We start from the raw sequence: 21,906 nt of genomic DNA on the forward strand, positions 1-21,906 counted from the left end.
GGACGGATGGATGGATGGACGGATGATAGGGCTGATGGTCGGATGGACAAACAGAAGGACAGACAAGAATAAAGAAAGACAGACAGACAGACAGACAGACAGGAAGAGAGGTAGCCGTACCCAGTCTGTCATGGACCTTGATCGTCTGCTTGACATAGGCTGGGTCAGATTTGCCCGCAGCGTTAACAGTGTAGATCCTGAAGGCATACTCTTGGCCATCACTCAGGCCCGTCACGACATAGTTCAGGTCAGGGCACTGCTCCGGACGCTCATTAGCCTGAATCCACTCTATTGAACCCGGCTTCTGGTACTCCACAAGGTAGCCGAAAATCCGTCCTTTTCCATCATGTCGGGGCATCTGCCACCTGAGACTGACAGAGTCCTTTGTCTTGTCGTAGGCCTCGGGGGTCACTGGAGGACTCGGCCGCACTGCCGGAAATTGATCACACATGTGACTTTGCGTCACGCCGTTGCGGTACAATGAGGTCTGTTTGTATTAGTTGCACTAACCGATGGGATCTTTGGCAAGAATGGGCTTTGAGGGTTCACTAGGGTCTCCAGTTCCCACCTCATTTTCAGCCATTACGCGGAACTCATATTCACAGCCCTCCACAAGGTCCTGGACCCGATACTGAGTAGCAGGGTACAAGGGTTCTCTTGTTGCCCTTGACCACCTCTTGGCAGAAGGCTCCTTCTTCTCCAGGATATAGTTGGTGATGGGTTTCCCGCCATCGCGGGGCCGGTTCCAGAGCACCAGAGCGTTGGTGGCGTACACCTCCCTGACGGTTGGCATCTCGGGGGCCTCTGGCACTCCTGAAGAGTCGCGCCATAATACATCAGTCAATCAGGCATCAAAATTGCCTGCCGGCCACAAACCTAACGCCAGTCGCGACGCTTTTATTATTGCGGCTTCTGCAAGAAACTCACTGAAGCGATCTTTGGCTCTCATCTCCTCAGAGTCCAGCGGGTCGCTGATGCCGTACATGTTCTCGGCAGAGATCCTCATTATGTACTCCCTGCCCTCAGTCAGTTTGGGGACCTGAAACAATCGACCGACGCTTTGGTCCCGTGTCGACGCACTCTATAAATATTCCATGACTTGTTCATGCGCGCCAACCTTGCATGTGGTCTTGGTGTTTGCCGAAGTAACGGTGGTCCACATTTCTCTGTTTGCGTCTCTTTTCTCGATGATGTAGTTGGAAATTTCAACTCCGCCACTGTCCAGAGGAGGCTTCCAAGAGATCACCATGTACTCACGGTGGACCTCCTCAAAATTGACCGGACCCACGGGAGGAGATGGACGGTCTGCGTGGAAAAGAGAAACTCGCTGAGTGTCCCCTGCAATGACAATCCCTGTGCCAAACCAAACACTCATCCAAAAACAAACTCTCGATGAATGATTTCCAAACGATTGAGTTGCCTCTCTCACGCACGCACGTCACATTGTACTGCCCAGCCATTATGCCTGTGCCTGTCAAAGGTCAGTTGCAAAGATGAAGGTCGGGATGAGTGTCGAGCTTGTACCGACAACTGTGACGTTGCAGACTCCCTTCCTGGACCCGGTGCTGTTCTCAACCACCACGACGTATCGCCCGCTGTGGTTGCGCTGCGCCTTCATCACACCCAGCGACATTGTGGTCAGGGTATTCTTGAACATGACGTGCTTGTCGGCCTTCAGATCCTCGTCATCTCGGTACCACACGATGGACGGTGAAGGCTTGCCGGTGTAGCGACCCTGCAGCAGGAAGCTCTCGCCGACACGGACGATCAGCTTGTCACGGAAGTCCAGCTCGATTGTCGGCGGCTCTGGACCAAGTAGAGCCAGGCAAGTCCGTGAGCCGTTGAAGTGGGCTACCGGGACCACGTCGAGATTCGCCGCTTACCGAGTTCATCCCTGCAGGTGACCGGTTTGGAGCAGAACGACGGTTTACTCGGCCCGACCTCGTTGACCGCACTGACACGGAACTCGTAGGTGTCGCCCTCCTTCAGCCCGTCAAAAGTGTACTTCCTCTCCATCAGCTTTTCCTTGGTCAATCGAGTGAACTTGTCTTTGCCGATCATACGGGCCTCCAGGACGTACATGATAATCTCAGAGCCGCCGTCAAACTTGGGCGCTTTCCACGTGACGTTTATGAAATCTTTGGTGACCTTGGTCACCTCCAGATCCTCGGGTCGGTCGGGCACACCTGAAAACGAGGATGAGGCATCTTTTTTGTATCTTTTTTTTGGATCAACTTTTGTGGTTGCTTACAACATGTGAAGCTCACTTCATCTTTTTGGTCAAACTTACTCAACGGTTCTTTGACAAGGAGCTCGGCTGCCGTCTCCATGAAGGGCCCGATGCCGATGGCGTTCTCAGCGGCAACTCTGAAGAAATAAGCCTTGCCTGAAGTGAGGCCGGTAGCCACGGCATTCTGTCTGCTGGCGGTGAAGGAGAGCGATGTCCAGGCCTTTCGCTCGGCTTCGCGCTTCTCAATCACGTAGTTGCTAATGGGGGAACCGCCGTCATTCTCTGGGAAGTACCAGTTGATCTTGCAGGAATCGTTGCCCAAGTTCTCCGCAATCATGGGGATCCCAACAGGGCCAGGGACGTCTGGGCAAAGGATCGGTTTTCAGGAATTGAAATGAATCCCGTCGTTTGATGGTCCAGAATGACTCACCCAGTACTTCCACGGTGACGTTCTTCTTCTTCTCGCCTGCGGCATTCTTCGCAGTCAGCGTGTAGATGCCGAGATGCCGTCTGGTACACGATTTGATGACCAAAGAGGAACTGATGGCTGTCGTCTCCACCTTGGCCTCTGGGGGAAGCGGCATTCCGTCCCTGCTCCAGGTGACCTCTGGTGATGGCTGACCTGACACGTAACAGATGATCCGGATCACCCCGCCGGCGTGGACCACTATTCTTTCCTTCACCGAGGCATCCAAGTCAACCTCGGGGGCAACTGGAGAGGACATTTCCATAAAGCTTAATGAAAACACATAAGGGTTGTGGGAACGCAGCATTTCTGCCCTTTATAACAGACTCACCGTTTCTGTCATTGAGCTCCAGCACCTCGGGCACTTCACCTGGTTCACTAACACCAGCAAGGTTGAAGGCCGTGACCCTGAACCTGTACTGACCGCCGGCCTTCAGACCAGTGATCACAAAGCGGGTGCCACGGATTTCAGTGTCCTTGGCCTGGAACATGCGCACACGCACAAAAGAAAGCCACCTCAATTTCTCCACTCGAAACCAATAGTGACGTTTATTTTTATCCTATTCTTTGTATGACGTCCCCATTGTAGATTTTGCAAGTGCTATTTCTTAGTATGGTCTAGCGGCTTCGCAAAGCTGCTGGAGAGGATTTGCTAAGAGTAGGCTTTTGTCGTGTTGGTCAATATTTTTGTTCTTTTTTCACCTTGACCCAGGCCTCAGCGCCCTCCTCCTTGTATTCCACCCAGTAGCCGATAATTTTGGAGCCTCCATCCTTCAACGGGGGGATCCACTCCAGATCCACGCTGGACTTAGTCCAATCTGAAACCTTTGGTGTTGGAGGAGAGGGCGGGGCTAGGAAAAAGAGGGAGCGTTGTTTTGTTAAAGGAAAAACATCCTCGTTTTCGGTTCATTTGTCATTTTTGCGCGACTGTGAGTGCTTACAGATGGGGTCTCTCGCAAAGATGGGGTCAGTCGGGACACTGGGTAGTCCAGGTCCCGCAGCATTGATGGCTGTGACCCTGAAGATGTACTCAGAGCCCTCTATGAGTCCGCTTACAGTAAACGATTCCCCCAGGCCCATGGGGCGGAGTGGGTCACGGGAGACACGTGCCCAGCGTTTCCCCGTGGTCTCCTTGCGCTCCAACCAGTAACCTGTGATCGGCGTGCCACCATCATCCTCCGGCTCCTCCCAGGTCACAGTCATGGAGTCTAGGGTGACGCTGGAGACAGTTGGCTTCTCACATTGGCCGGGGACAGCTGCAGAGCACAAGGACAGGTTTTGGTTTGCTCGCAGGAGTCGGGAACCGTTGCCTCTTTGAGAACAAACGGACTTACTGTAGAGGTTTCTCGCCACCTCTGGCTCACTGTCTAGCGGTTCGCCAACTCCATATTTATTTTGAGCCATTATGCGGAAAACATACTCGTGGCCCTCCATCAGGTTTTCGACTGTCCAGATGCGTTCTTTGGGTTCACTGGTGACGGGGACCCAGGTCTTCCTGTTAGCCACGCGCCTCCAGATGACATAATTGGTGACTTTGGAGCCCCCGTCATCCTTCGGCGGCAGCCAGGACAGAGTGATCTTCTCTGCCCCGACCTCCTCGAACTTAATCGGAGCCGAGGGAGGACCGGGACGACCTGGAGGAAGGGCAACACTGAATCACGCCGGCCTTTGACAACAAGATGTAGGTGACCAGGTGTGACTTGAGGTCATTGAAGACTCTCCGACATTTTCCTCTACAACGGCCTATAAACGAGCACAAGGAGACGGATGGCGCTGCACCGAGCTTACCAAGCACGTTGAGCCTCATCTCCTTGGAGGCTTTGCCAAGGCTGTTGGAGGCCACCAGCGTGTAAAGGCCCGTGTCGGGGCGTTTGCCCTGCTGTATTAATAGTGTGCAGCTGTCGTCGGACACCATCTTGTTGATGTGCTCATCGTAGCAGACCTCCACCTTACTGTCGGACTTGTGGGCCGGGGCCTTGTACCAAGTGAGCGTGGGGAATGGGCAGCCACGTATCCTGGCCACAATACTAATGTCACTGCCTTGCTCGGCCTCCATGAACTCCTTCAGCTCAATAGATGGAGCGCCTGGAGGGGCGATGCAATGTCACAGAACATTAACAGTGGAACTTGCGCATTTTTCAACGTCGTCATCGACTGGACATGAAAATCAACTTTGCCAACTCGTTCGTTTTCTTACAGGTCTGGTCCTGAATGAGAATGGGCCCGGCAGTGGACGAGGGTCGGCTGGGTCCGGCCAGGTTGTAAGCGACCACTCTGAACTCGTACTCATCACCCTCTGCCAGGTCCTCCACTTTAAAGCTCGTGTTATCAATGTCTCTCCTGTTACACCTGCGGGCAGCAGTAAAACCTAAAGGCCTCATATTCAATTCAATTCAATTATACTATTTTGGGAGGGTTCACTCAGGGAAATTGGCTTCCGGTACAACACAGCACCACAGTTGTGCAGGAAGAACAAAGTGCGAGCCCATTAATAAAAGACAGAATTCATCCCAAAAAAAAAAATTCTAAAATCCAATACCTGAACATAACACGAAAAAAAAGAAAAAAAAACTGTGATACACATACCAGTGATATGCAACAGCAAGCTGTACTGCGTTTCGGAATGAAAGCTTACCTCCTCCAGGACTCTTTCTGGGTGCCGCTGGCATCCCAGCAGAGTAGGTCAACACTGTAGTGAGTGACGGGCGATCCTCCGTCGTTTTTGGGAGCCCTCCACGAGAGGGTCACTGTGCCCTTCCTCACAGTCTCGATCTTAAGCCTGGTTGGAGGATCCGGGGGATCTGACAGCACAGGACACGCGGTAGAAACTCACTCCCGAGGCCGAAAATCAAAGGATGTGGCTTCAACGCGAGACTGACGTACGGATAGGATCTCTGGCCACGGTTCCCTCGGTGCTGGTCACAAAGGGCCCAAAACCAAATCGATTCTCGGCGCGGATACGGAAAAGGTATTCCTGACCTTCAATCAGGTCTGGAACCACCAGAGACTGTGCTGCACAGGATGGATTCACCTGTGGGGGTGAGAAAGGGTAATGAAAGTCGAGTTGCCTCGTTTGAGTTGTGCCCGTGTTTCTTGGGCATCGTTTAGTGTGGTTTAAGGATCCTGTCAGAATCTGCACCGGGGGCCCGAAAAACAGCCGGTTTGATCCGTCCATCTTTTCGGCTGATATATGAAATGCTAACACACTATCAAATAAGATGTGCTTCACCTTTGTCCAGGCTTTGCCCACCACAGTCTTCTTCTCAATGAAGTAGCTCTTCACCCTCTCCCCCCCATCATTCTCCGGAGGTTTCCAGGAGAGGCGGCATGTCCCTCTGGTCACGTCGCTCACCTTCAGGTCTCGAGGAGGCCCTGGGAGATCTACCGTCCCGTGGAAGAGGGACATTGTGTGACGTTGTAACTCATAGGGCCGGTTTCGACGGAGAAAGTGTCATATGAGATGAGTGACTTAAAATACGCACCGAGGACGTTAACTCGCACTTTGACTACTTTATGTCCAGCTGGGCTCTCTGCATTTATGATGTAGCGGCCAGCGTGGTTCATTTTGCTCTCGGGAATGAAGACCACAGAGGTAGTGTCGGTGGCGTGAATCTGCGGCAAGGAATTTGGAAATGAACAATGCCTCTTGCTTCTGTCGTACCCGTGGTTAGGAAAGGTCACTCCGGAGGACCCAAGCGACCGACGTCACCCTCGGTGTAATTTTACCTCAGAGTCGATAGGGAGGACGTGAAGTTCATTTTTCTTCTCGCTCTCGGCTGTTCCGTCAAAGGTCCATGCTACTTTAGGGACCGGACGCCCGCTGATGGTGGCAGAGATCCTGATGGCGGTTCCAGCCCTGCAGTTCAGCAGGTCGTGGGCACTCACGTCCAGAGACACAGTCGGCTCAACTACACGACAAACACAAAGGTGCGTTGAAACGCCAGTGTCCGATGGTAAATATGGGCAAATGAGATTTGCCCGATTTTACCGAGGATGTCCTGCACAAGGATGTCTGCTGTCCTCGCGGGTTCAGAATTGCCTGCAGCATTCACAGCGTAGATCCTGAACTTGCACTTTTTGCCCTCTTTCAGGTCGGGGATCGTCATTTCGGTGGCTTGGAAGAGTTTGTCAGCAGGATTCACCCTGCGCCAATCAGGGGAGCCTTCTTCATGGACCTCAATGATGTAACCCTTCACAGGGCTGCCGCCGTCCCTGTCTGGGGGATTCCAGGTGAGTGTAACACTGTTCTTGGTCTTGTCTTTGACCTCAGGGGATCCAGGTGCAGTAGGAGGGCCTGAGGACCAGAAACAATTATGATTTCACTGTGAGGAACTAATTCCAAGTCAGTCTTGAGGAAACGTCCTAGACTTACAGCACTTTACCAAGCATTGTTAGTCAAAATATGAAAGAACGGTAGCCGGGGACTCACTGCATGGATCCACAGCAAATCGGCACTCCGTGGACTCACTGGGTGGTCCGACCCCTGCAGCATTGCATGCCGCTACCCTGAACTGATATTCTGTTCCTTCGATGAGCTTGAGGACAGTGTACTGCAGAGCCTTCACGGCCGGTTTGGTGACCGGGCACCGATTAACGCGGCCCCAGTACACAGCTCCGCGCTCCCTCTTCTCTAGCCAGTAGCCTTGTATGGTTGAGCCACCGTTGTCTAGCGGAGGATCCCAGGTCACAGTCATCGTGTTTGAGGTGGCAGCAATGATTCTGGGGTTTTGTGGTGGTCCGGGGAGGCCAAACGGATCCTTCAGTTCTACCTTCTCTGAGTCACAGCCATCACTGACACCGTATTTGTTCTCCGCCCTGATTCTGAATTGGTAGTGACCATTCAAATTCAGTTTGTAGACCTGAGTGGATAGACGGCAAACCTTTAACGCGTGCCCAACAGAGGAGGTCACGTGATTGCACCTGTTCTCCCATCAGTTCAGCACGCATGCGTCTGCATTCACCCCGTAACGGCGCTCAATGAGGTTGGAGGTCACCGCCTCGAAGTCCGATTTCTTCTTGCTGGCATCCCTGAGTTCGACCAAATAGTTGGTGATCTCGCTGCCTCCGTTATCTTCCGGGGCATCCCAGGTCAGGTAGCAGGAGTCTGCCTTGATGTCGGAGATCACAACGTTCCTCGGGGGAAGAGGGCGGTCTGGAAAGTAAGGGGAAAGCAGGTCAGATGAGTGGCGCCCTGCGTCCAGCGGTTCCAGCTTCTCCATGCGTTCATACCAAGGATCTCTACGCGGATGACGTGCTGAGCTTTGCCGTTAGAGTTTTCAGCGAGAAGTTTGTAACTGCCTTTGTCCTGCCTGACGGTTTCAGGAATGGAAATCGTCGTCCTCAATGTTGTGCGATTCACCTGGTCATTGGCGGGTTGCATCAACAAACAACACCCGGGTGTTAGCAAATTCCCCTTCCACCGGAGAACATGAAACAAATCCTCCAGGCAGTCAAGGAGGGCTATGCGTAGGGAAGCGCAAAAGGCGCCATGAGTGAAAGGAATGCCCGCTGCTCACCTCCATGGTTTCCACAGTCATTTTCTCTTTGTCATTCACGTCCATCGCTTCATCGTCCTTCACCCATTTGACTGTCGGAAGAGGAAGTCCCCGAACCTCCGCGGGAATGTCAATGGCGGAGCCTTTCTTCACAATGATGGCATTACCCTTGAAGTACTTCAGAATTGTAATCGTGGGTGGAACTGTGAAATCAAAAAGGGGACGCTCAGAATTCGTCACAGGTGGTTTTGTGCTACAGCAGCGAAAAGGTTTCACAATTGCGTTGGCGACGACATACTTTCGTCATCCTGAATCTTGGCTGCGATTGGCTTGGACGGAGCGCCGTCCCCAACCTCGTTCACAGCTTTGACCCGGAACTCGTACTCGTAGCCCTCTGACAAGTTCTCGATCGTACCGCAGCACTTGGTAAAGATCTTGCGGTTGGCCACATCAAACTCGTTGCCGTCCGATCTCATCTTCTCCACGTAGTAGCCAATGACGGGGCTACCACCATCACTACGTGGTGGCTGCCAGGCCAGGGCGATGGTGTTCTTGCTTCTGTCGGTGTAGCGAAGCTTCTCAGGGGCTGAGGGCGTACCTGTCGGGAAACATCGGAGGAGGGGTCCCGGTCACAAATGGAGAAATGTCGCCAGCCGTTTCATTCGGGGCCGAGACTTAGGGCTACCAAATTTGGCCGCACCTTTGGGATCTTCAGCTAGGATGGGTCCCAGGTCGGCTGGAGTTCCGTCTCCATACTTATTTCGGGCAATCACCCTAAAGTCGTACTCTTCGCCCGCCAGGAGTCCCTGGACGTCGCATTTGCAGGACGCCACCTCGATGGGCTGGCGGAAGAGCTTCATCTTGGCATCCTTTCTCTGGACCTCGTAACCCACGATGTCACTGCCACCGTTGTCCAGCGGATCGGACCAAGTGAGGGTGATGTTCTTCTTGGTCACTGTTACGGTTCTCAAGTCGACAACGGGCCCTGGGACGTCTGGGAGCAATAGAAATGTAAAAAAAAAAACAAACAAAAAAACATACGCCAACCATCAGGACGCAGTACATCCGAGAGCGGGGAAAACATCAGAGAAAATGAGCACAGGCTTCAATCCTTCGAGAGTCTCGTCAGAGGAACGGCACTGACCCATGACGTCAACTTTGGTTTCGGCAGCCTTCGTCCCACTGCTATTGGTGCCGGAAATCTGGTACTTGCCATGATCGGCCCTGACAGCCTTCTTGATGAAAAGACTGCTATTCTTGCCTTCCGTCTCCACAATCATTCTGTCCTTATCAATTTCAGCGTCATCTTTGGCCCACTTGACGTCAGGCTGCGGGCGGCCAGTCACTATGGCAGGAAGCCTGAGAGACTCGCCAGCCTTGATCATGACGCCATTCTTCACTGAGACATCAAAGTCAACGGCGGGTGGTTCTGAGAGCCGCAGAAAATCAGTATTTTTACAAAGACCGTGGGACATTTGTCGGCAACGGGTCCTGCGCTCATACCTTGAGGCTCCTTGACAGTGACGGGGTCCGTGACTCCGGGGACTCCGGGGCCCGCATCGTTGACGGCGACGACTCGAATGTAGTAATCAGTTCCTTCGGTCAGACCGGTGACGGTGTAGGTCAGCTCCTTGCACCTGAACTCTGTGCTGCGAGTCCAGTTCTTCTCCCCGGCTACCACCTGATGTGACAGGGAGAAAGATTTAAGATCACCCGCAACTGCGACGCTTTCCCGTCATTAGCAGCCACATGAAAAACAATGCAACGTCCCGATCGTAACCTTTTCAACGTGGTAGCCCAGGATGTCCCCTCCTCCGTTGTACAAAGGCGGCTTCCACGCCACGATGACCGAGTCTTTCCCCGTGTCCACGATCCATGGTGTTGGAGGACCCGGAGGCACTGAAGTGGCGGTGAGGATTTTGGCAAATGCAGACAGATGGTTAGCATGCAGGACTTGATGAAGACAAGATGCAGAGCAACAAAGTGTCTTTTTTAAATGGTAAATGGACTTTCACTTATATAGCGTTTTTCTACCTTAGGTACTCAAAGCGCTTTACACTAACTAGTCATTTACCTACTGATGACGCAGCATCAGGTGCAACTGGGGGTTCAGTGTCTTGCTCAAGGACACTTAGACATGGTCTTGATGGTCGGGGGATCGAACCCGCGGCCTTTCGGCTGGGAGACGACCACTCTACCACCAAGCCATGCCGCCCCGGCTTTATTTTTATGCCAGTAAAGCCTTCATTCTCTTTTGAGAAATTATGATCTTGCAAGTATCACAGAACAATTTGTTGGGGTGCGTCGATTATGTGCGATTTGACAAAAGGACAACTTGGACAATCCATCACAGGGCTCTATATACAGGATTAGTTGCGGGCGGCTGACGCATTGGGGGTCACTTACGAATGGCGTCCATCGCAACGATGCGGTCCGTGGGCTCGCTGAAAGGTCCGGGCCCAGCCAGGTTCTCGGCGCATACCCTGAAGATGTAGGTGAGGCCCTCCATCAGGCCGCTAGCTTTCACTTCCAGAGAGTTGAGGAGAACGCGGTTGACACGGGTCCAGTGTTTGCTGTTCACTTCTTTCCTCTCGATCCAGTAGCCCAGAATAGGACTGCCGTTGTCCTTCGGCTCGTGCCAAGAGATGTGGGCGGAGCTTGCCGTCACTTCGTGAACTCTAGGGGTGTTGGGCGCATCGGGAGGATCTGACGGAAAAGCGGCGCCGAAGTTAGACCGGACTCAGCGGCTCATTCTCAGCGCTGCTGCTCGGGTTATGAAGCATAGAAAGAGGTCGGAAAGTATCGCTCCAGTTCTAAAGCCTTTACACGGGCTCACGGCCGGCCCTTAGAGTTGCGCTACGGGAGGCTCGGCAAACGGCCGAATGCTTTTAAGTTCTGCGTACGTTCGAGAAAAGCGACGGATTTACTGTGGCGACCCCTGAATGGAAAAGCCCAAAGGAGAAGAAGAAGATTTATGAAAAGCGCACTGCGCGCGTGTATGAAATGCAATGTGAATGAAGCTGGCCACGCCTAAAACTTTGGCAGGGTCACTCGGTACTCAACTCAACTGGGTAAAATTGATTTTACAATGACCCTAACCCTAACCCTTACAACTACGTAGGTAGGTGAAAAGGAAAGAAATAAATGGTTTATTCAAAAATATATTCATTTTATAGTGCAAATGAGGGTGTTAAAAAAAACACAACAAAACAACAATTTGCAGTGCAGAAAGAGTTTTGACTTTAAAGACGCCGGCGCATCAAATGGTAACACTCATAAGGAAACAGGCATCAGCTTGCCTTTCATCGGAGAGCCGCATCTGTAAAGGAATTTCGCTCGTGCGGACGAGTGCATTCGTGTGTGTTTGCGTAAGAACGCAACAAGAATCTTATGGCGCCACGCGCGCTCCGACGGAACGGTATGAAATCCAAACGCAACCCTACGGAATTGGATCAAATCAAACCGCTCCGCGTTAACATCAAACCCTCCTCGAGTCTTACGGGGGTTTCTTTTATCGGAGAGCTGCACGTTCCTAATTGTAAACCTCAAAAGATTTCTTGTGTTCAGAACAAGATTTGACCGAACGGTTTCAAAGTCAAAGTGAAGGCACTCACCAAATTGGTTTTTGGCAACCAGGGGTTCGGAGACCAAAGACGGTCCGCATCCAAATTTGTTTTCGGCGGTAACTTTAAAGATGTACTCCTTCCCTTCGATCAACTTAGTAACGGGGAAACTGGTCCCCTTGGAGGTGGAGGTGACGGTGATCCAGCCAATGTCGTCGTTCTTGTTATCTTTCTTCTCCAGGATATAGTTCAGGATCTCGCTGCCTCCGTCGTCGTCGGGAGGCTCCCAGTTGCAAACCACTGAAGTGTTCCTGATGTCATCAAACGCGAAGTTGATCGGCGGACCGGGTTTGTCTGCGGCAAAAAAGGTTCCAGTCACCTGAGTTTATCCGAATGTTCAAAAATGAGTTGTCTTCAATTCCGTTTGTTCTAAATCTCATCTCTAAAACGTGTTCTCGTTGTCTCTTTTTTTTCTTTGTTTTGTTATGGTTTGGCTTTATTTTGGATTTTGCGACGGTGTTTGGCGGGCTTCCTGAGTCAAAGGTAAAACCCACCGAGCACGTTGACGACACATGAGGCGGCGGCAACGCCGTGAGCATTCTCCACCTGGATGGTGAAGTTGCCGTGGTCTGCTCTGATGGCCTCCCGGATCATCAAAGCGGCGTGGCCTTTCTTTGTCTGGTCCAAACCCAGGCGTTCGCGCAGCGGTGTCACAAACTCTTCCTTGGCTTCAAAAACCTATGAGGAAGAATAAACTCGATGCCTAGAATACACTACAGACAGCGCCTGAAACGTAGATAACTCCTGTCACGATAGCAACCTTGGCCTTGGTCTTCTTCTTAACCGGCGGGACGAATTTCTTGGCGGGCTCTTTGGTGACATCCTCGTTGTTCCTCGTCCAAGTGACCTTGGGGTACGGCGAGCCGGAAATGTCGGCGTCGATGCGAATCTCTTCGCCCTTCTTAATGCGCAAACCAGATTGCACGCGGGCATGGAGGGTGACCCTCGGTTTTTCTGAAAAAGCGCAAAGGGATGCCTGGCACAAAAACTCAAATCCCGGTGCGCGGCAGCCATGATGAAACCGTCGCGTCTGTGTCAGCATTTTACATGAGTAAAATGCCAGTGTTTGCAAAATGGCCCGTCGTACCGACAGGGTCGGCGGCCCGCGTAGGTTGCGTGCTTCGAGACGGTTCGCTGAGTCCGGCGGCGTTCTCGGCTCGGACCCGGAACTGATATTCCGCGTCCTCCTTTAGACCGGCGACTACGTGGGAGAAACCGGGGACCGGGCTAGGGGTAACCCTTTCGTAGCGGTCGCCGCCCTTCTCCATCTTCTCCACAACGTAGCCTTGAATGGGGCAGCCGCCGTCGTAATCGGGAGCTTTCCAAGTGACGGTGATGGACTTGGATGTGGGATCCAGGGCCTCCACTTGGATCGGTGGGTCTGGTTTCTCTGTAAAGTGAATGCCCCTTGAAATTCTACTTCGCCCGCCGTCACCGGCCAAGCAGACTCCCCGCAGCTTTACTTACGCTTGAGCTCCTCCGTGACGACGGGGTTTTGCAACTCCAGATACGCCCCAGCGCCCACCTTGTTGACGGCCTTCACCCGGAAGTAGTACTCACAGTTAACGTACAAGTCTTTGACCGCACATTCTAGAGCATTCTCTCCCGACGTGACAGGCATGTAGGTCTTCTTGGAGGATTCGCGACGTTCCAACGTGTAGCTGAGAACCGGGGTCCCGCCATCGTCCTCGGGTGCTTCCCAGCTGATCTTACAAGAGTTCTTTGTGACATCGCCGGAGCTGATGCTTTTGCACTGACCGGGAAGCCCTGCACGACATCGCGAAGACGCGCGTGAGTGAGTTTCCACCGGGGAAGAATTCATCTGCCGTGTCGTGCGCGTCCGCCAACCATACTCGGTCTGCATTTCTCCATACTCCTCTACTGCGAGCCGGTCGGACCTAACCCCCTAGCCGCTGAGAGCCCTCGGCCTCCCACCTTTGAAAGATGCTTAGCGTCCCGCGACAGAGCCTCCTTTTGTCGCCGAATTCAAACAGTTACTCAGAACGCAAATCCTTACCGCACGTGCGTCGATTGCAATTTGTAATAGAGCCGTTCTTGAGTTTTACTTTGCACTGCTTTGCTTCAGTCACTCTCATTCTCGGTGTAAAACCGCTCTTTTTGCATCGGAACGTCGCCTCGCGTAACGTGAGCGGTGCCAGGCGCAGCGAGCAATGCAGCAATGTCTTGTACGCGAAAGGGTGACGCCGACATACCGATGACTTTGACATTGATGTTTCCACTGGCCGTCCCCAGGCTGTTTTTGAGCATGATGGCATAGACGCCGGCATCAGAACGCACACATCTGAGCAGCTCTAGGTGAGAAGTGTTCATCTCCAGTGCCATGGAGAGGCGCTCGTCCTTCTTACATTCCACCGTGTCCTTTTGCCACAGCATCTCCGGCATCGGGATGCCCTTGTAGGGAACGGTCAGGTGCAGCTTCTCTCCCTCGATCGCCACCACATCCTCCGTGTCCAACTCAATGCTCGGGGCGCCTTTAAAACAGGTGGCCGGGCGTAGTTTGAGTACAGCAGGTTAGCGGCGACGATCAGCCGCGCCCGTGAAGCGCTTCGTACTTACAGTCTGGATCCTTGGTAAAGACCTTGTCAGAGATGTCGGAAGGGTCGCTTACGCCGATGGCGTTGACGGCACGAACCCTGATGACGTACTTCTTCTCTGGTTTGATTCCGTCGTCGATTTTAAACTTCGGGTCTCTGATTGGTCTGCTGTTGACCCTGAGCCACTTCAGTTCCGGACGAGCCTCTGCCACCTCCACGTGGTAGCCAATGATTGGGGAGCCGCCGTCCTTGACCGGTGGCTTCCACGAGACATTGATGTGCTCCCTGCTGCTATCTGGGACAGTCACCTCCAAGGGAGCGGATGGCGCACCTGCAGATATGTAACAAGGGCGTTTCAGAAGCAAGCATTTAGTCCTCGAGATCCTGCTGCTTAACTGCACGAGTTAACCGCGGCTGTGACTTACTGGTCGGATCCTCAACGGTAAGGATCTCGGTCGGTTCACTGGGTTCCCCGACCCCTGCCTCGTTTTCCGCCCGCACTTGGAACTGCACTTCTGAGCCCTCGTCCACATCCGTCACCTTGAGCTGTGTTTCTTTGTCCGGAGTCTTGCAGCACTTCAACCAACGGGTTCCCAGTTTGTCCTTCTTCTCAATCACATACCTGTGAGGTTACGATCGACACGCCAAGACAGCACAACTTCCCGTTACCTCAGGACCGGGTTAATTCTGCCAAGCCTCGTATCAAATCGCCGACTACTACAAGCAGACGAGCTACGATTTTACCTGGTGATGGGTCTTCCACCGTGGCTTTTTGGAGCTTCCCATTTGAGCTCTACATGTCTCTTGGAGACCTCCACTACTGTCAGAGCGTAAGGAGGTCCAGGGGTCGCTGCAGAGAAATTAGGCAGACATCAGCGCACGGACGTACGGCTTGCCGTTCGGACGGACCGAACGGCGTGCAGTTCGGGTCAGTGGTGGGTTCGCTCGGAGCTTACTGAAAGTGTCTTTGGCGAGCACGGCATCCTCCAGCTCGCAGAATTCACCCAGGCCCGCGGCGTTTTCGGCAGCCACTCGGAACACATACAGCGAGCCTTCATTGAGCGGCGTCACCGTGTATTTGAGCTCTTTGACGGTGGTGTCGACAGTCTGCCAGGCCTTGCGCCGCACATCTCTCTTCTCCACAACGTAGTTGGTGATGGGGGAGCCTCCGTCGCTGCTGGGCGCCTGCCATTTCAGATCTGCGTTGATCTTGGTGATGTTTGCCACATCCAGCCACTGAGGTGCGGATGGGGGGTCTGTCACGTGGGAACACAAGGACAAGTGCTTTTAACGGAGGGCGTCAACTTGACTACTGTAACCTGTTGCCACGTCGAGCGTGAAAAGTCTACAGTGCGGCCGAGAGTCCGGTCATTTTACCCCGATGCCCAGCACCTTCCTGTCTTTAGCATCCGCGCCCGTTCGCTCCCAAAACGTCGGGTTTGTCGGTGATCCCGACAGCCAAAAAGAATTTTGCGGGAACAGTCGATAGATGGCAAGAAGGGAATTTGCTCTCTTTGTGACATTGTAGTGTCTTATAATTGCACAATTGGAAGCCCCGCCACGTTTAGGGGAAAACAAACTTTGAAGGTGAGGAGTTGCCTCTTCCGGCCGCCACTTACAGAGTCTCTCCTTGCAGACCACGGGGTCTGAGGGCTCGCTGGGTTCGCTCTGCCCGGCTTTGTTGACAGCCTTGACCCGGAACGCGTACTCCTGCTTCTCCATTAAGCCCCGGAGCTGGTGTTCAGTCTGAGGAATGTCCTCTGCGATGCGGATCCACTCGTCGCTTCCGGTTTTCTGGAACTCGACGATGTAACCTTCGATCTTAGCCCCGCCGTCGTGCTCGGGCCTCGTCCACGCCAGGGCAGCGGAGGTCTTGCCGACGTCCCGGATCACGGGTTTGCCGGGAGCCCACGGGGGATCTGAGGACAACAGGGTTCAATTGCAATTCATTAGAACGACAGTCTGGCATAGCTTCTCGCATACCGATGGGATCTTTGATCAAGACAGGATCCGTTTCCGTGCTGGGTTTTCCGGTTCCGGCCAGATTCTCGGCCAGGACCCTGAATCGGTACTTCTTCTTCGTAGGCAATCCTTTCACCCTGTTGTCAGATGGCCCGCGGGGCAAAAAGAAAAGAAGTTCACGTCAGCTAGCGATTGAAATGAAAAGTAATGGTGCTGAGGTTGAATGTAGGTAACCTAAAGCCGGTGTCCCTTATTGGCAGCTTGTTGCATCGGATCCATTTATCACTGTCGGGATCAAACCTCTCCACCCAATACCCGGTAATCGGACTGCCTCCGTCCTCGTCCGGCTCGAGCCAGTTAAGAGTCACGGCATCCTTGGCAATGTCAGAGGGCGTGACCCTGGATGGCGGGCCGGGGGGATCTGTAAGGACACGCACGAGAAGGCGCCGGTGTATTTCATGGAGGGATGCTTAGCGTACAAGCAAAGATCAAATCTCCAGTCTCACCGAACGAATATTTGGCAATAATGGGCGTGTGCTCGGCGGGTTCTCCGACACCGTACTGGTTTTCTGCACTGATCCTGAAGACGTACTCCATAAGGGCGCTCAGCTTGCGGGCCTTGAAAGTGGTGTATTTGACCGTTGCTGACAGCTTGGTCCACTCCTCTTTATCGGTCTTGCGACTCTCCACTATGTAGTTGGTAACCGGCGAGCCGCCGTCATCCCGCGGAGGGTTCCAGGCCAAGAGGCAAGACTCGTTGGTGATTTCGGTGATGTCAAAGGCGGCGGGTGGGCCAGGTTTGTCTGGGCGGGACAGAGCGCAGAGAAAGAGCTCAAGTCAAAGTTACAAGAACACTCCTTTGCGCAAGTTCCCGGAAGGGAGGGTTATGACATCCGCGCAGTTTTTCAGTCCGTCCAATTGCGCCGTAAAGACTTGCCAAAACATCAACGCAAAGGTCGAGCCAGTTAGCCGGCGTGGCCGAGACGGCGGGTATGACTCGCGTATCCGCGAGGCTCGATCACGACATGAGAGCCGCACCGAGAATGTTGACGTCGACGGTGGCGGTCGCGCGTCCGCAGGGGTTGACGGCTTCGATTATGTAGGTGGCGCTGTCGCCCCGGGTCGTGTCGGCAACGGACAACTTGGAGTGTCCCGGCTGAGCCTCGATGACGATGCGCTCGTCGGGCCGCAGGACCAGGTCAGCTTTGGTCCACTTGACGCGAGGATCGGGTTTTCCTTTGATGTCTGCGGGGAGTTCGATTTTGCTGCCGGCTCTGGCGGTGAGACCGGCGAGCAACTTCACATCCAGCTGGATATCCGGAGGTTCTGTGGGATATTTTGAGAAAGGCGGTTGCAACGACATTTTCGCCTCGATCTGGAGTCCCCTCTGCGCAAGCTCCCGGATATCAAAGTCGGGCCCCCGCGCGCGTCCGCTCACGCCCACCTTTGGCGTCGACAGCCTGGATCTCGTCCGTAGCCCTGCAGGGTCGACTAGCTCCTAATTTGTTGACGGCTCGGACTCTGTAGGCATACCACTGTCCCTCAGTCAGGCCGGTCACCTGAAATCTATTAGTGCATAGATGGGATTAGAAAGAGCAAATCAGAGGGCGCGCGCCAACACCTGCCGTCAAGACATACTTCAGCTCGTGGACAGGATCGGAGCAAGGTTCCCACTTGTCGGTTCCGCGTTGACACTTATCCACCACGTAGCCTTTGATCTGGGAGCCACCATCATATTTTGGAGGCTCCCAGGACAGGAAGATGCCCTTGCTGCTCTTGTCACGCCATTTCAGGTTTTCCGGAGGATCGGGTACAGCTGGAGGATGGTCGGACAAAGTCACCGTGATGCTGTTTTATGTTGTACTTTCAGGGGCGTATTTCCCCCGTCCGCGCCAAAGTCCACTTCTGTGTGCCTTTCTCGCGCACTTTCGAGGTGAAATGAAACGAACGCTCCCCAGGAGAATTTTCCCGCCGAATAATATGACATCACGTAGACGTTCGACGTCATATTATTCGGGGAGGCCGGCGGTCGTAAGTCGGCCACGCACATCAGGATGTGAAACGACTTCAAACGTGTTGGGCGCCGGACCTCAGGATTGTCCTCTGGAGCGAGGAAGGGAAAAAAAAATGCCGCGAGAAAAGCAGGAGAACGGGCCCATTTTTAAAGGAGGACTTTCATTTCAAGCTCAGTGCACACAGAACAGCCTAAAGTAGGCGGGAGAACGGCCGCGGCCAAAACGGCGCAGAGCAGCGCGCCTTTTGGCCTCCGGCGCCTGGGAAAATATGCCCCTTACAACCCGAATGACGCGGCACGGTCACTAACTGGCAGGAGACGATACGTTGACGGGCTCTTCGATGTAGGCCGGCTCTCCCGGCCCGCACTTATTGCAGGCGGAAACGCTGAACAGGTACTCCTTGCCTTCGATGACGTCCGTTACCGTGTGCTCAAGGTCCAGGACTCCAGTGGCCACCTGGCGGAGAGCCCAAATCGCAGCAGAAAGAAGAAACTCATTGCGGGTGCGACCGCAGGAAGGCGGGTCGGGTCGATGCGGAATGCGCTTTGCCGATTCATGGGGCGATTGGAGATGTCGGCGCTCCTTTTCGGTCAAGGGAGCCATTAAAGCTACCAAATGTTCAAAGGAGAGCCATTTGGAACTAAAAATATAGTTTTTTTACGGAAAATGCAATCCAAACTTAGGACGGCTCTATTTCCACGTTCGCAAACGAGCGCAACAAATCTCCGCCGTGCACGACGCGCCATCGGTGCGCAACCAAAGAAGTTGTCAAATCGCTCCTACGGCAGAGCCAACTCCGTGAACGTCTTGACCAAATCCTCAGCTCTTTCACTGGCCGAAGGTCAAGACTTTCCTCGTGCGGAGCGTCGCCGGAAACGTAGCTTGCAATCACGCCCAACCGGAGTAAATGACATACATCTGTCGAAGCGAGGGAAAAACAGGCGGCGCCGCCGCGTGCGCGTCCTTCTATTGTGTTTTCCCCGCTCGGTTCGCCGCGGCGACGGTAGGCTGTTGTCCGTTAGTCCTCGGATCGGCTTAACTTTTTCGGGAAAGCGCTCGAAACGTTGATCGCCGCGTCGAGCGCGAATCTTTTGGCACGCTCGACGTCGGGGAAGGCTTTCCGTTGCCGGGTCCCCACGCGGACTTTCTGCTGACGCGCCGGCTATTTCAAAGCAAAGGTTGCGCGGCGCGTGCCAAAATTGCGCTTCAGAACCCGCGGTTTCAGCGATGCAACAAATCCCTCCGCCCGGCCCAATACTCGCCGGCCTTCGCCGTATGCTATAGCTATAGCTTTACGCTTAAGAGGAGGAATTGATATCAAAGCAGTGATTTTGCGGATGACCTTACGTACCCGGAAGGAGAGGCGGCATCGAATAAATGACTGTGCGAAAAGGGATAGATAAATGAATTGAAAAATGTTATTTCTTCCCGCTTTCTGTAATTATTGGCCCTAACAATGTTCAGCTGCACTATGAATGATTTATCACGTTGAAAAATGTCAGCTAAGGTTTACGGGCCAGATCGTGACATCAAAAGAGCCGCATCTGGCTGGAGAGCCGTGCGTTCGTTCCCAACCCCCGCATGAATGTATGTTAGCATACAAAAACACATTGCTTGCACACCCGTTGCAACTGCCTTTTTTTCGTCACCTTTATAATAAGACGAAGAGGCGAGCCCGAGAAGACCTCGGTGCTCTCTTCCTCTTTCTCAAAAGATTGTTTTGTACGATAAGAGAAAAGCTTGCGTACTTTGGTCCAGGTCTTGCGAGACACTTCTCTCTTCTCAATCTGGTAGTGCGTGACGGGACTCCCTCCGTCATGCTCAGGAAGCTCCCACATCAGGTGGACGTGATGTCTGGTCACCTCGGCCACCTTGAAGTCTTTAGGAGCGCTGGGGCACGCTGGGAAACCAAACAAATTTTGAAAGCAAAGCGTACAGTAAGACAAATGACCACGGTGTCGTACGTTGCGACAGGGTTAGGGAATGTTTGTAGTTTTTAATTTCATTACCGATAACGTTGACGTCAATCTCTCCAGAGACGGAGGACACGTCGTTTTCCAGCTCCAGGGCGTACGTCCCTTTGTCCGGACGGACACTGGGCGCGACTTTCAGCTCTGCGTACGAGGGCTTTGTAACCGTAGAGACGCGCTCTTCGGCCGAGGTCAGCTCCTTCTCTTCGAACGTCCATTTGGAGGTGGGGGTTGGGTATCCGGCGATGGGGACTCTGATGGCGAGAGGCTGCGGGACGATGACCTCCAAGCCATTCCTGAAGGCGCTCAGGTCAAAGGTTGGACCCACTGCCAGCCCACAAGCGCAATACGGATTCAAATGGGCGCGCCGAACGCAAGCGGAATCTATTTGCTTCTAATTTCCATACCGTGGGGATCGTCGGCGAGGAGTGGGCCGAGTTGCTCAGCGGGGTCGGAGACACCGGCGGCGTTCTCGGCGCAAACTCTGTATAGGTACTTACGACCGGCTTTCAGTCCAGACACCTAAGGAGAGAGTCGTTTCGCCCGTTTCCGAAATCACGGGGGACAAAAGGTACTGGTGCAAGAGGACCCTTACCCGATAAGCCAAATCCAGACACAGTCGAGCATTGCAGCGAAGCCACTTGTCCGCGCCGTCCTCGCACTTCTCAACGATGTAGCCGGTGATGGTGCTGCCGCCGTTGCTGGCGGGCGTCTCCCAAGTGAGCGTGACGGCTTCCTTGCTTTGGTCATCGAAGTTGAGGTTGAGGGGCGGGCTAGGCCTCTCTGCAACACATTCGGGCGTTGAGCAAACGGGACTGGGACGGAGGCCATCGGCGGGGATCGTCGTCGGCGTCAAACGTCACCCACCGATGGGATCCATAATTTTGACGGGCTTGGTGGCGGCGCTGGGTTTGCCCATGCCGGCTTTGTTCTCGGCTCGCACTCTGAAGATGTACTCCTTGTACTCCACCACGTCATTGAGAGTGGCCGAGCGCTCGCCGGCCCCGCAGAACATGGACGGCTCCCATTTCACCGAAGTCCTATCGCGGAGCTCGATCACGTAGCCGGTGACCTCCGAGCCCCCGTCAAACAGGGGAGGCTCCCAGACGACGGTGGCGCCGAATCGGTTCACCCCAGCGACGCCGACGTTCTCCGGCGCGTCGGGAACGTCTGAAGGAAGGCGACCGCTTGGGTAAATTCGGGGTCCGTAGAGCGCGGATCGCATGCCTGCTACCTCACCAAATTTGTTCTTGGCCTGGACGGCCTCTTCGGTGACAACGTGGGGTCCGCTCCCTACGCGATTTCTGGCACAGACTCTGAATAGGTACCAGGAGTCTTTTTGCAGGCCGCTAACACAATACTCGGGCGCATCGGCGCGGTCTGTTGCCGCCGTCCACCCCTTACGCTTCACATCGCGCCTCTCGACCACATACGACGTGATTTTGCTGCCGCCGTCGCTCTCCGGCTCTTCCCAGGCCAAACTGACTTCGCCGTCGACAGTGTCCGTCACCCTCAGGTTTTTGACTGGTCCGGGCACGTCTGCCGACCAATGTAAGGATGAGAATCCAAGTTCCAAATGAATCGCCCGTT

General features: G+C 53.8%; 1 protein-coding gene across 1 annotated transcript in view; it reads right to left on the reverse strand.

Annotated features, from left to right (window-relative positions):
* The window catches only part of ttn.1 (titin, tandem duplicate 1), a 125,802-nt gene that overhangs the window by 58,562 nt on the left and 45,334 nt on the right, over positions 1-21,906 (reverse strand). The window contains 54 exon segments of the mRNA XM_088414990.1: positions 121-429; positions 511-813; positions 928-1,039; positions 1,118-1,305; positions 1,525-1,806; positions 1,884-2,186; positions 2,291-2,593; positions 2,661-2,942; positions 3,028-3,178; positions 3,399-3,547; positions 3,638-3,952; positions 4,031-4,330; positions 4,485-4,781; positions 4,894-5,045; positions 5,332-5,497; positions 5,580-5,727; positions 5,926-6,077; positions 6,179-6,308; positions 6,423-6,604; positions 6,685-6,990; positions 7,126-7,555; positions 7,658-7,848; positions 7,926-8,055; positions 8,213-8,394; positions 8,490-8,789; positions 8,892-9,185; positions 9,336-9,620; positions 9,695-9,872; positions 9,972-10,090; positions 10,598-10,897; positions 11,806-12,108; positions 12,309-12,492; positions 12,575-12,768; positions 12,902-13,204; positions 13,282-13,581; positions 14,028-14,306; positions 14,392-14,700; positions 14,795-14,991; positions 15,114-15,219; positions 15,326-15,625; positions 15,989-16,288; positions 16,353-16,468; positions 16,566-16,752; positions 16,838-17,134; positions 17,370-17,657; positions 17,776-17,897; positions 17,970-18,147; positions 18,655-18,802; positions 20,095-20,246; positions 20,356-20,643; positions 20,724-20,838; positions 20,912-21,099; positions 21,184-21,486; positions 21,556-21,855. Coding sequence (XP_088271116.1) covers positions 121-429; positions 511-813; positions 928-1,039; positions 1,118-1,305; positions 1,525-1,806; positions 1,884-2,186; positions 2,291-2,593; positions 2,661-2,942; positions 3,028-3,178; positions 3,399-3,547; positions 3,638-3,952; positions 4,031-4,330; positions 4,485-4,781; positions 4,894-5,045; positions 5,332-5,497; positions 5,580-5,727; positions 5,926-6,077; positions 6,179-6,308; positions 6,423-6,604; positions 6,685-6,990; positions 7,126-7,555; positions 7,658-7,848; positions 7,926-8,055; positions 8,213-8,394; positions 8,490-8,789; positions 8,892-9,185; positions 9,336-9,620; positions 9,695-9,872; positions 9,972-10,090; positions 10,598-10,897; positions 11,806-12,108; positions 12,309-12,492; positions 12,575-12,768; positions 12,902-13,204; positions 13,282-13,581; positions 14,028-14,306; positions 14,392-14,700; positions 14,795-14,991; positions 15,114-15,219; positions 15,326-15,625; positions 15,989-16,288; positions 16,353-16,468; positions 16,566-16,752; positions 16,838-17,134; positions 17,370-17,657; positions 17,776-17,897; positions 17,970-18,147; positions 18,655-18,802; positions 20,095-20,246; positions 20,356-20,643; positions 20,724-20,838; positions 20,912-21,099; positions 21,184-21,486; positions 21,556-21,855 — 12,396 coding nt within the window.

The sequence above is a fragment of the Hippichthys cyanospilos genome, chromosome 5, assembly GCF_059441005.1.
Source record: "Hippichthys cyanospilos isolate Australia breed blue-spotted pipefish chromosome 5, RoL_Hcya_1.0, whole genome shotgun sequence".
Lineage (NCBI taxonomy): Eukaryota > Metazoa > Chordata > Actinopteri > Syngnathiformes > Syngnathidae > Hippichthys > Hippichthys cyanospilos.